Here is a 12,402-nt window from a genome sequence, read left to right as displayed (position 1 = left end):
AACCTTCAACCGGGCTTTGGATTGCTGCTTGTTCTTGTGGAGAGATTCGAGCAAGCTACTGATCGGGAGGGTCATCGGCCAGAGCATCTTTGTCGGGCGAACAATGATGTCACGGAGCAAGCCGGCAATGCCATATCCGATGAGTTGGGAGGACAAAGTGATGAACACACCGGCTGCATGGCTCGGGTAGCCGCCGTAGTACAGCTGCTGCACGGCCAGCGCTTCGGTGGCCAAAGCCGACTGAGATGCCGCGGAGGCCATCAGGGCAATGGCGGCATGTTCCTTGGCATTAAACGGCCCCGGGTTCAGAAGGCGTCCAATCCAACCGCGACGAGGGATGGCATACGCCATGCCCTCACCAAGGACATAGGCGATGACGGTCAAAAAGACCTGCGAGACGCAGATGACCTGCGGTAGAAGATCTCTTGGAGGACGCCACCGAAGACGGACAGGCCAACACCTGCGACGCGTGTCAGAACCACGCTGCTCATACTAGGCACATCCAGGGTGCACGTACCAAGGAACAGCATGCGGAAGGTCCAGGGGTAGATGCTCGGATCATCCTCGACCTGGATGACGTGGGTAACCAGATCATCGGCGCTGCCGACAACGTCGCTCGAGTTCTCGTAGTCGGGGAGGAGCTCGGGCGATTGTCCGGTTTTGACATCGTCCTGGGGGCCCTTCTCCAGTGAGTAGACCTTTTCGGGGTCGCTGGAGCTCTTTTCGTCAACGCGCGCCACTCCCTCGACCTCTGCTTCTGGGGTCGCCATCTTGTCTTGTCAAGCAAAGGGCAAGAGAAAAGTCGCAGTTCTGCAGAGCTGCTCAGCGGGAGAACGGGAAGCACGCAGCGGGCTATTATGTATGCAAGACGGCGACGCGCGCAATGACCCCCTACTAGACGACGCCGGTCATGTCAGTAAATTAATTGGTAACCATGTGATGAAGTCAAAACAGAGCAGCGCGATAAGGACAGCAGTGCTAGAGAGAGGGACACCAACTGCGGAGAACTCCGGACGCTGCAGGGACTCTGGTTGGGTATTCACCACGACCAATGCGGCAGGTGAGTAGCAACCGTTTGGAGTTGGTGCTGGCTGATCTCGCTGCAGCTTGGACCGGTGCAACGTCGAACAACGACGGTGATTATGTTTTGCACATGATTGGTGGTTGCAATGGCGGCAGCATCTGTGGAGCGTATGATCCAGACCTGCGCAAGCGCAGTCGGGGGTGGTTTGGCTGCTGAGATAGCGCTAGATCCACCTGGCCGGCCATGATGGTGATAAGAACCGGGGCGATGGCGACGACCAGGGAGATGGGTCGCACTCGTCCATGACATTGACCCTTTCACAGTCCGTGCCTGCTGACAGGGATGCCTTCAGAGAGCCCGTCCTGTGTAATTCATCAGTGATCGCTGATCGGGCTCGATAAAAAGTCGATGAGAGAGCGGTCGTCTACAGACTGCTGGTTCTCCGGGGTCGGTGGGGGATCGACGACAAGCATTGTAGCCAAGTTCGCTAGGCCCACACGGCGCCAGTGAAACTCTGCCATCAGGAGCTTGGTATACAGTCCACCATCTTCTATTGGACGATTCCTACGCCTCTAATCCCCGCATCTCATCTACGGAATAATTTTGCCGCGTAGTTCCATCGAAACTCGACCGATATGCGCGCAGGGGCAACAGAGCGGTCGTACAACTAATATTGTGAATTACGCAGTGTCAGAGGAATATGTCAGACATTAGGTTTTGACTTTATCTTGGTCGCACAATGACTAAAAGTCTACAGTCCAGGGGTCAATGGCTGCGATAACGAATCTGATGTCGTGGGAACTTACGCACGTGACCCAGATCTCGATCGGTGGCGCCGCACGTGGCTGACACATGATCAATCAATTGCTTCCATGGAAGAAAGTAAGGTATCTCAGGCACTCCTCCTAATAATACTCCATCCGCTCACGATACTCTGATTCAGCCTGATCAGCTAGTTCGCTTGAGAGTTGGGTTCCTTTCCGCGAGCACGTATGAGCTCCGTAATTGTATCTAACTTCTCTGATACATCCTGGAAGAGTTCCCCCTGCATCTCTACGACTCGCGTGAGTGCCTCCACCCGAGCCTCAAGTTCTGCAACACGTTTCTCTCTCTGCTCCAGCGTGTTGCTTATTTTGTTCAGCGTTTCTATCATCGCCTTGCCACGCTCTATCTCGACGACCATCCTCGCTGAATCTTCGAGAGAGGAAGGATAATTGGGACCAAAATCGTTAACGTCTTCCGGGGCAGTCCCTGCGCGTCGTTTTCGGGGTGGTTGCGACGCGTGTGGCTCAGGAGTCTTATATTGTCGATGGCCGTCGTTGTGACCTCTGTGTCAGAACCAGAGCGCTCCTAGTAAAAGAAAAGCTGCTATGCAACTTCAGACAGAGAATAATCAGTAAGGCGATGAGGATGAGGATAATACTAGATAGTGGATTCAAATAGTGAGACTGTTTACCTAGACTTTAAACTAACAGACTGACCAGCCATGGTCGTAAACCCTGGTGTCATTGTCCGACAAGACGATCGGTCAGTCACCTGATCCGGAAGAGAGGCTGGATATCACTGAAAACGATGGATGGCCATTTACTGGTAACGCTATGTGTTTATCATTTTCAAACCCAACGCTAATGCTAACTAACTACCTTAAAGACGTCTGATAATACAGTGTTTCGAGCTGCGGCAGCATATCTTCAGGTATTATAAGTCTCTCGAGATAGTTTCTGGTCATCTCGACACAATCCTTATGGAGAACGTCGTTCTTAATTGGATCTAGGTCATCGCTGTCTGCATCGGGCCGGCGTGGTTCAGGTCAAGTTTTAGATTTGTCCGGCTCGCTGTTAGGCGTCAGATGTTGCAGAACGGTAACTGCAGTTATTCTAGGTGCCGGTTGCTGCATTCAATACCCCAGTTTTTGCTCCGTGCGGATGACATGAGTCTCACTTCGACTTTTACCTAGACTCACCCCAGATTCTAGTTTGGCGCCATCTCCAGATTTTTAATGGAATGAATACAGGTTTCCAGGGAATCATTTCTCCCATCATGAATACATGTATCTTGACTCGTAAGTATGGCAACAAGACCCGTGATTGGTTTCTCAAGTCGACGAATGCGAGCCGTTTGGCTGGTTGATCTCATCTCGAAATGATTTGCTATGTCTGATGTCAAAAAGTATGTGATCGTCGCAACGAGGGATACGTTCGCGATCAAGTCGTCTTTGGCGACAAATCAGAAAAGAAGACGATGTATGCCTATGCCCCCTGGGAGTGGTTTCTCTGCATGATCAACGGCACAAAAGAGCGACTGGAAATCAATGTCGTGGAAACTAAGTACGTCCCTGGCGGGGGTCGTCAATGGCGGGACCATGACAACGGAATCCAAGATGTAGTCGACAAGAAGCAGAAAGTGGTGTATTCGATGTTTAGGCAGCCCCACGAAATCCCCCTTCCTGAAGCCAATCTGATTCGATCTTGTTCCCTATTTCAACATCAGCGGTATTACTTGATGTGAGCCAGTCGATGAAGGGGTAACCCCGATATTGGCGCACCTACACCGATTACCATCATTCTCTTCAGTCTTTTTGGGAAATGGAAGCAATTCTCACACCTTTGCACCTCCGAGATGTCTGCAGCCACTTCCTGTTTCGAGGCTGAAGCAGATAGGTGAGCCGCTCAGCGTTTGTATGCAAAAGAACTGACAGGCCATCCTGCTTGATCCTTGATAGAAGCATTGTCCTATGGTCGTTTGGCCGGCTGATTCTGTTGTGAACGGAAACTGGGTTCTTCGCTGGAGAAGATAGGGTATCTCATCTGATGCCCGCATCTACTCCCAGTGTATTCTCAGTTGGTAGACTTTGTGTCAATTGGCCTTTCGAAGGTTGGAAGGAAAGGAGAGCTCGAGTGCAAGCAGCTTGAAGTATGCAAAACGCAGCAGAAGCCGTCGATGGAGGGATCACTTTATAAAACAACTAACGATTGCTCATCTGGTTTAGTTGCAGGACTGCAATTGAAATTAATAATCCATACTCGAACTTGTCTGGAGAATTCATTCCGTACTCCGTCGGATATGACCTACAAATCAATGGCCAATCGGCTTTTTGTTTTTTGCGTCGCTGGTCTGTTATCCCCACTAGCCCGTTGCCTAGAACTGGTCGCTTGCGTCGATCGCTTAGCGGGGAAATCTGACAGTGCTTCCGAATCACGCTACAGCACTCCATCGATTTTGGCACGAGCTTGACAACTTTCTTTGCGGCACGACTCTCCTCCGCGAAGGGAAAAAAACACTCGCAAGTTTTGGTTCCTTGAAAGAGCGGCCTGATAGAGGATACCAAAGACTTGCTTGATTATGCGAGATATGTGGAAGGCGGCTACATGGATTCTCCATGATGAAGATGGAAGATGGCACGATTGGAAGTCTCGAAGAGGCGCTAATCTCCAAATGAGAAGCAGCGGGGATGAGCCAATGAGATCTTGCAAGCAACACTGTCAGCCTGCTATAAAGCCAATAACTCTTTGGCAGGCAAACATGAACTGCTTCTAGCCACGTTCTCAGAAACTTTGTGCTCCGCTTCACTGACTTGCATCTGCACGCTCGTCACATCCAATGGGTTCTGTTGCATCGAAGGCGGTTAATTACTGTCAGTTCAGCCGATAAATAGCTGTTGGCTCCCCACCCGGAATTTGTTCTCATCATGAGTCAGTAAGCCTGCATTTCGGAGCGTCTGTATTCCATCGTACGGGCCTCGATCGCATTCTTCAACGGCTTTGTTTTGCTTTTACTTCAAAGACAGAAAAACATGGCAGAAACGGCCCAGTCCTCGAACACCCCGCAGCGTGCTGGCGAGCAATTTTTCAACGCCGCTGAAGGAATTGCTGCCGATGTAGGAGTTTATTTTAACCGGTGGTCCCCGAAATCGTTCTCACCAAGAACTCTAGGATGATTTCAGTGCCTACGAAGAAGCGGCACGATCCGATACTACTTCTCTCGCCTCAAGTGTGTTGAATTATCAGTATGAGAATGGACGACGCTACCATGCCTATAGCCAGGTAGGGTCTCTGTCTCAATATATTGTCCAGCTCGCTGACAATATGAACTGAAAAGGGAAAATACTTGTACCATCACCCGCAGCCTTCCAGGTTCACGCGACACCGTTTAGCTAACTGTGATAACAAGAATGCCCAATGATGATACTGAGCAGGACCGTCTTGACCTGGTATCATAGAGGCAGGCTTCTCCGCAAGAAAAGTGACTGCTAACTAGAAATACAGGTGCACCACATGTGAGTCGCGTCCTTTTACAACGGGCTGTTTTCCAATGATTATTGATCCTCTGAAGGTTTTTACTTATCCTTGACGGAGAACTTTTCGCTGCTCCCATCAAGCAACCGCAAGCGATCCTGGACTTGGGGACGGGCACAGGAATCTGGGCAATGGATATCGCTGAGTCAGGAAAACTGCTCCCCGTAAGAGAATTGCGCAGTTTTACTTACGGATTACCAGCGAATTCCCCTCAGCGCGTGTTATTGGCAATGACTTGAGTCCCATTCAGCCTGCGTGGGTTCCTCCAAACCTCGAGTTCGTTGTTGACGATTTCGAGAAAGATTGGATCTATGATGAAAACTACTTCGATTTCATCCATGCCCGGACACTTGCAGGGAGTGTCAAGGACTGGAAGTGGTTGATTCGCAAGGCATATAATCATTTAAAGCCCAATGGATACTTTGAGGCTGTTGAAATCGATGTCTGGGCATGGAGTGATGATAGCACCCTTAAGGATGATTCGCCGTACATGCAATACCTACGAAACCTACATGAAGCCGGGAACAGGACTGGAAGGAAGATGAACATTGCTCCCAATTTGAAGGATTGGATCAAGGAGACAGGATTTGAAGATGTTACTGAAAGTGTCTATGTGGTGCCACTCGGGCCATGGCCCAAGGACCCAAACTAAAAGAGCTTGGAAGATGGGCCTATGTCGGGAATCCTGATGCTGTTGATGCTTATGGTCTGCGTGTATACACGCAAGTTCTGGGATGGGAGCCCGATGCGGCAAAGATCCATCTGGCACTTGTCAAGGAGCAGCTCCGGGACAAGTCTCTGCATGGCTACAGCAAAGTGTAAGCGCGCTGGTCCTCTTGACTCCCCGCTGAATACGACTGCTGACTGTCACAAGCTACGTTGTCTACGGAAGAAAACCAGAACCCAAACCAACTGCTTGAGCTCTGGTGCATTGATGGAATTAGCCTGTGGATGGAACTCGGTTGTCTCTATCTTCTTCTCTCGATACTCTGCATGGCAAGAGTCCCATGAGACGACCCAAAGAAAGCTGTTAGCATAGCTTCTTAGATACAGCAGTTTCCGATCCTATCAATTCAGGATGTCTCTCCAGTAATAAAAAATAACTTCGGAGAAGAAAGACAAAATCGACCCGTACCTGTGGAGTAATAGTAGAAGTGCAAAGACTAACTCAGACGGCGGCTGCAGACGACTTAGGAGGACTAAGTTGATACTTTGTATGGCATAAGGTTATCAATCAGCTGAATAATAACTTATAATGTTATTGGTTCGCTGAATAGGAGGTCAGGCTTTCCACCTCCAGCTCCATGGGGTACCTACCAGGTCTTAGATTGCCAGGTGGCGGACTGTGGCTCAGATTATCGCTTGGGAGCAACATGATTATCATATTATGTGGTTGGGACACATAATCGCCAACTGCTCCGTCATACGGAGTTAGCCGGAGTGCTCCTGCTAGGCCACAGCCGCGACAGATCCACCCACACCTGGGCTATCTTGCCCTTGAGCCTAGGACAGAAACTTTTCAATTTTTTCACTTGAAATGAAATTACAGTAAATTTCAGTGCATTTTTCTTTAATGCAAAAGAAATTGCATAGCATGTGCAATGATTAGTGAAAGTAATCTCTTTTAAACAAATATTAGGTCAATAATATTAATATTAAAAATCTCTACTTTCAAGGCTAAGGTACTAAAAAGTGATTGAAAAAAAAAACTTCTGTTCTTAAAATTACTGAGAAAAGGCCATTTTTTATGAAATTGAATCCACTGCGTGCATCCACCTTGACTCCCACCTGGAAGCATTGACCATTTGTCAGATTGCAATTTCATACGGACATTAGGTACCTAACCATCTTAAGTTAGTTGCACATGGATCCACTGATTCTCGGGCAAGATGGCCCCTGGCCCGGGGGCCCACCAAGTACCTTACCTAGGTAGCTACCTGAGTCAATACATATCCGTATATCTGATCTGATGCTGAACGTATCCAATAAAAAATCAAGCAATGAGTGATGGAACGGCTAGGGTCACCGGTTGATGCCAATGCCAACGCATTGGTCCCATCCTGGGTGGAAGAGAATATAAATATGTGGTTCTTTCTTCATGATTGTCAACTTATTTTGTCTCTTCCTCGTCATTGTGTTTCTCAACCATTATATACCTTGTGTTTGTTGCTTAAACTTATTTACTCTCTCTCTTCTATTTATTGACCTTACACATACCAATCTTGGACATACGCTGAGACATTGTGTCCATCGTCATGGCCAACAATACGATCTCTTCGTCTACCAACGTCAACAGCTCCCTCTATCCTACCAGGAAGGAGGTCGCGTCCGGTATGGCTATGGGAGATCCTCCTTCCACCACGTCTACTACCAGCCAGATGAGCTCAGGAAGCGTTGACCATGCTGTGTTATCTCCCGAGAACAGCGACCAGGAAAGGAACCTGCAAACAGACGAGTATGTTCTTATCCACCCCCATCCATCCCAGATGTATGTACCATTCACGTGACCAACAATCTAACTATATAACATTCAGGCCTTTTTCTCCCGTCTGGAACACCACTCACAACCAGTATCCTCCTGGGACTCCATCAGAAGAAGACTTCATCCATGCAGGCTCATGGATCAATCAAGTACCCCAACCAGCAAATACGTCACACCGCCGGTCAAGGAGACACCGTCCCCAGACCCAGCTGCGAGCCTACCTCCGACAGGAACCCCACAAGGAGCCGTGGAATGCCTTCGTCGCCCAGAACAGAAACTAGCTCTGGAACGTGTTGTGCTCTGTTGCTATCTCATGACTGTATGGACTCTCTCGTTGATTTTCAGCGCATGTAAGATAAAGTGATGATGTGTGGATACTGCCAGTGATGCGCTACGATCTACATATGTCGATTACTATAGTGAGCGCCATGCCACGGGAACGGCTGCTTACTTTTTCGGGCTTATTATCTAACTAGTTCTTGGTTGTTATTTTTATTTTTTTCTCTTGTTTTTAATGTTACTTTTTTTCTTTTTATTTTTCTATTTTTCTTTTTTTACTTTTCTCTTACTTTTTTTTTTCTTTTTTTTTTTAAAAAAAAAACGAAGGGGTGGGAGAGGTAAAGTGGAGTAACAAGAAAGCATACAAATTACATGGTCGCATGAGCATCAAGTCCTTTAGGGCAGGTACCCAATTTGGAGGTTCTCGGTAATGCCCCTTTCTTTCTTTTTTTTCCCTCCATGATAGTCATTTCAGCGATCATAGCAATCATCAAACAGTACCTAGCATTCTTATGCCTAGAAGTACCTAGAAAGATTTGACTAGCCACGTGACTATTCAATCGGCGCATTACTTAACTGCACTTTTGGGCATAGATTTGCGCCCTTGGTCAGCTTTCACTCTTAAATGGGCTCCCAGATGAAAGGATGAAAATGATGAGATGGATGGTCCTTTCTTCAGTATCGTTGGACTCGGATGAATATCTGCCAAGTTGAATTTCGGTGAGAAAGAGAAACGAATTCTTGTCCAGAAGCTTAATTGCAGAGTAGTTATGATTATTCCTTAACAGTGGATACAGCAGTGACGTTAAGAATATTGATCGTCAGCATTGAAGATTTTGTTTCGTGGCTAGTATGCCCCCGCTCCACCGTACAGAGTACGGATACGGAGTACCGAGTAAGGTACTCTCAATGACCAGCGGACTCCGTATTTACTGCATAAGTCCGGAGGTAAGTGGCTCACGAAGTTGCTTATGCGATCCATCATAAAATCAATACAGACCTGACTTGTGCCTTTATTTGATGAGTCAGCCTTGTGGAAATTCTACCTATTTCCACAAGAACAAAGTCCTCCAATGTTCCAGAGTCAAAAAGCTTTCATTCGACGGGGGTAAGTCTGCCAAATCAGCTTCCGACTGCTGTTGTCTGCGCTGTAAGCGCCTCGCGATGGGAAGTCTCGCTGTTGTTCGCCATTAGGACTGTCTAATAATCTCTTTCAGGTCCTCTTGGCCAGCAGAGTTACCCTAACCCTATGCCTAAGCATCGCCTGGGTGCAGAAAATGTGCCTTCGATAAGCCTCGACACTGAAATTCAATTGTTCAGATCCAGAAGGCGGTGTATAAGGCGGTGTACAGTTTACTGACAGAATTTCCAAATGTCCACGTGACAGCTCACCATCGAGTCTCCTTTCTCCCTTCAAGTATACTGGCTTCACCGCCATCACGTCTTAGTTCCCTGTGCTCAAACAAACATCACCACCTTTGTTTGAGATACGAATTACCCGTTCCTTCGTCGCCAACTGTATTCCAGTACGCCATCAGGGAGTCACTTTGGAGTCTTATATCGACCACAATCAAGGACAACAAATACTATATGGAGAAGGTACAACTACTCTCGTTTTCAGCAATTTCTTTGAGTTCACTTCCCAGATATCTGACATTTGTTTGAATAACTAGGTACACATTGGCCGTATTTGCGTAGAACTTTACGACAGATTTATAGCCTGAAACTCAATCATCGGGGTAAAATCCTGAAAAATCGATACTGAAGAACTTAGGAAGTACAGAATCCTTGCTTGTTTTGAAATTGCACCACTGATCGCGAATCGTGGCATTAATGACGGAAATCTGGACTATTTAGCAATCCTGGATGAAGTGTCGAAGTCTTCGCGTTACTGACCATATCTCCTGCTGTGATCTCTCTTCTAAACTGGTAGTTTTGAATGGTCACTTAGCCCGTTGCTTCCCTCTGTCACGCCTGACCCGATAACGATAACCACCCTGGATAAAATAGGCTCTGGACGGACCATCCGAACGCTCCTCTTTATACAAATCAACATACACCCGAATTCCTCTGCTGTCCTTGTAGTACCATCGCTGCTGTGAGTCACTGAAATGTACCATCACATCACCGCCGCGTTGCCAAGGAAGCTCACTGTGTAATTGAGGTTTGTCTCCGAGAGTCAGCCGACTAGCGAGGCTTTCTAGGTCAGCCATTGATGCTAATTCTTGGGCCTGTTTATGGGTTGAAGCTCGACTAGTGGAAATGTCTCCTCGCTGGGCCGAGTATGGCTTTGAACTATCCTCTTCCGATGAGCTACTAGGGGATTCGTCTGAGACATAGTCATGCTGGTCAAATTTGAAGTCCTGTCCGACGACCCAGGTATTAAGTTTCATGGTGTTCATGGCAGTTTTCTCACCGCAGGCCAGATCAATGAAATAAAGAAAGCACTCTCTCAGGGAGACCCTCTGGCGATAAAGGGCAGGGTTTGACAGATCTTGGCCTCGACCACTAGGGCCTGGTACCCCCCGCGACTGCGTATCATGCAGGATTACCGGAGAATGCCAAAGAACCCACCTCCCTTTTCTGGTTGGATGCTTATCCTGTTTCAAGAAGATCGCCTGTTCGTAGGTCGTCAGGAAACCATACTTGCTCTGGGTCAGATACATGTATCTGGCTATCTGGCCTAAGCAATGGTAGTATGTCAGCACTTTGATAGATGGGTAAAGCATAATATTCGTTGAGTCCCACCGAGATCTTTCCTAAAGTCGCCGGGCGCTTCCTGTACGCTTCCTTCAATGTCATGCATCCAAGGCGTTTTTGCTTCGCCACAAAAAGCAGTCTCGCTTTGCTATCCATGATGGCAATGTCGGGGACCTTGGTGAAACCTGACTGAGGAACGGCTGACTTGAAATCTCCGAAACGGATGTCGGCTCCCTTGCAAGCCCGGATCACCGATGTCATGACGTGACCAACATTCTGGCCAAACCGCGCAACCACAGAATGCTCATCCCCGCAGAAAAGTTGCTCATTTTTGACATGACATGAGTTGTCATCATGATCATCTGGGGCATAGTCAAGAATGGTGCTGTTCCAGTTGACCGATAAGAAGTGCTGGCGCGCGTCTCGCTCGAATCGGGACCAATAGCCCAACGTTGACGCGAAGCCAAGCTTGTGGGTTGAACCCGATGTAGTATGATGATCTGTGCTTAACAGGTCAGGGATCCGCTGCTGGATGAGAGTTTTTCCTGTCAAACTACAGGGAGCCATTAAGAACTTTGGTGCTTCAATGTGCAATACAAGTGTATATGTAGTGAGAGAAAGTGTGACAAGAAAGGATGACAGATAAACGAGATTGAAGAGGCGCACTTGGAAGACTTTATAGAAGCTAAGAACTAAATATAATATCACTGACGAAGCCCAGAGAGCTGCGCTATCAGATGCACGACGTGCAACCATGTTCAATCAAAACAGCCATAACAGCTCCCTCAAACGACCAGACGACCACCCTGGATTGAGAAGTAACCCAACGCTCTTGCCAGCATGCTCCTATAGGTTCAAGATGAAACAGGTTGTGCTGTTAGCACTTCCCTTTGGATCTAGATGCGCTGAGTTGGCTTTTAGTGGGCATCTTTTCTAAAAAATACAGATTAAAGGTGGTCCAATCGTAGCGCGATTACAAGCCTTTGCTCAGGTTAGCCGCCCATGGAGGTCTGCGCAGCCGCCCCATGAGTTTCCTCGGCGGTTAGTAAATGAGAACTCCTACCCATAAGTACAGTCGATTTTGAGCATGTGCCAAGATTGAGGCAATCGCATCCCTTGCGCTCGTCATAATCTTTTCTTGAGCCCAACACAAGCCTTCGGTTGTCGCTTGATGGCATCTCATCTCCCCGTTGACAATGATGGACGGCAATCATTCGGGAGTCACTTGGTTCGATGAAGACAGGTGGATCGGATCTGAAGTCACGTTTGGGGAACCCCACCCATCAAGATGGAGGCTCAACCGGAAACTTGCTGAAAGTGAAGATTGCGCTACTGAATCTGATGTCAAGGAGTGTATGATGGCCTCTGAAGCCCGCGGTGTCTTTGTGTGTTCGAGTATTGATGATCCAACCCAAGAGGCTGTGGTTAAGATTCGGATGCAGTATGCTTCCCTGGTCTTAGGCCCACGGTTTTCATCGCCTAACCGGTTTCATTTAGGATACCATACTTCAGCACAGCATTCAAGTCTCGTCAAGCGAGGGCAAGGCAGGCAGAGCCGGACATGAGGGTAACGTCACAAAGAGAGGTCAGCGCCCTTGAACATCTGACTGCAGTAGGTTGTT

General features: G+C 48.0%; 6 protein-coding genes across 6 annotated transcripts; 4 read left to right on the top strand and 2 right to left on the bottom strand.

The window, feature by feature from the left end:
• Window positions 1-770, bottom strand: T310_9780 (isp4 a membrane oligopeptide transporter; the record flags this gene model as incomplete). The annotated part of the gene is made up of 2 exons (XM_013467772.1): window positions 1-422; window positions 518-770. Coding segments are annotated over 2 exons (675 nt in total), but the record flags the coding sequence as incomplete, so codon positions are not given.
• A 2,294-nt stretch (window positions 771-3,064) lies between these two features.
• On the top strand, window positions 3,065-3,532 carry T310_9779 (uncharacterized protein; the record flags this gene model as incomplete). The annotated part of the gene is made up of 2 exons (XM_013467771.1): window positions 3,065-3,086; window positions 3,195-3,532. The coding sequence occupies 2 exons, from the start codon at window positions 3,065-3,067 to the stop codon at window positions 3,530-3,532; spliced, it is 360 nt and encodes a 119-aa protein (XP_013323225.1).
• A 1,180-nt stretch (window positions 3,533-4,712) lies between these two features.
• On the top strand, window positions 4,713-5,971 carry T310_9778 (UMTA methyltransferase family protein; the record flags this gene model as incomplete). Its single annotated transcript, XM_013467770.1, has 5 exons — window positions 4,713-4,720; window positions 4,808-4,901; window positions 4,957-5,067; window positions 5,290-5,300; window positions 5,521-5,971. 5 exons carry the CDS (start codon window positions 4,713-4,715, stop codon window positions 5,969-5,971), a joined length of 675 nt encoding a protein of 224 aa, XP_013323224.1.
• A 1,603-nt stretch (window positions 5,972-7,574) lies between these two features.
• On the top strand, window positions 7,575-8,082 carry T310_9777 (uncharacterized protein; the record flags this gene model as incomplete). Its single annotated transcript, XM_013467769.1, has 2 exons — window positions 7,575-7,807; window positions 7,854-8,082. The coding sequence occupies 2 exons, from the start codon at window positions 7,575-7,577 to the stop codon at window positions 8,080-8,082; spliced, it is 462 nt and encodes a 153-aa protein (XP_013323223.1).
• A 1,941-nt stretch (window positions 8,083-10,023) lies between these two features.
• Window positions 10,024-11,347, bottom strand: T310_9776 (Uncharacterized protein; the record flags this gene model as incomplete). The annotated part of the gene is made up of 2 exons (XM_013467768.1): window positions 10,024-10,758; window positions 10,829-11,347. 2 exons carry the CDS (start codon window positions 11,345-11,347, stop codon window positions 10,024-10,026), a joined length of 1,254 nt encoding a protein of 417 aa, XP_013323222.1.
• A 632-nt stretch (window positions 11,348-11,979) lies between these two features.
• T310_9775 (Uncharacterized protein) lies at window positions 11,980-12,392 on the top strand (the record flags this gene model as incomplete). Its single annotated transcript, XM_013467767.1, has 2 exons — window positions 11,980-12,221; window positions 12,293-12,392. Coding segments are annotated over 2 exons (342 nt in total), but the record flags the coding sequence as incomplete, so codon positions are not given.
• Between the last annotated feature and the right edge of the window lie 10 nt (window positions 12,393-12,402).

Source organism: Rasamsonia emersonii, assembly GCF_000968595.1.
Source record: "Rasamsonia emersonii CBS 393.64 chromosome Unknown ctg1118621762210, whole genome shotgun sequence".
Classification (NCBI taxonomy): domain Eukaryota; kingdom Fungi; phylum Ascomycota; class Eurotiomycetes; order Eurotiales; family Trichocomaceae; genus Rasamsonia; species Rasamsonia emersonii.
Note: the sequence above shows the minus strand (reverse complement) of the source record. Positions and strands in the feature narration are given on the sequence as shown.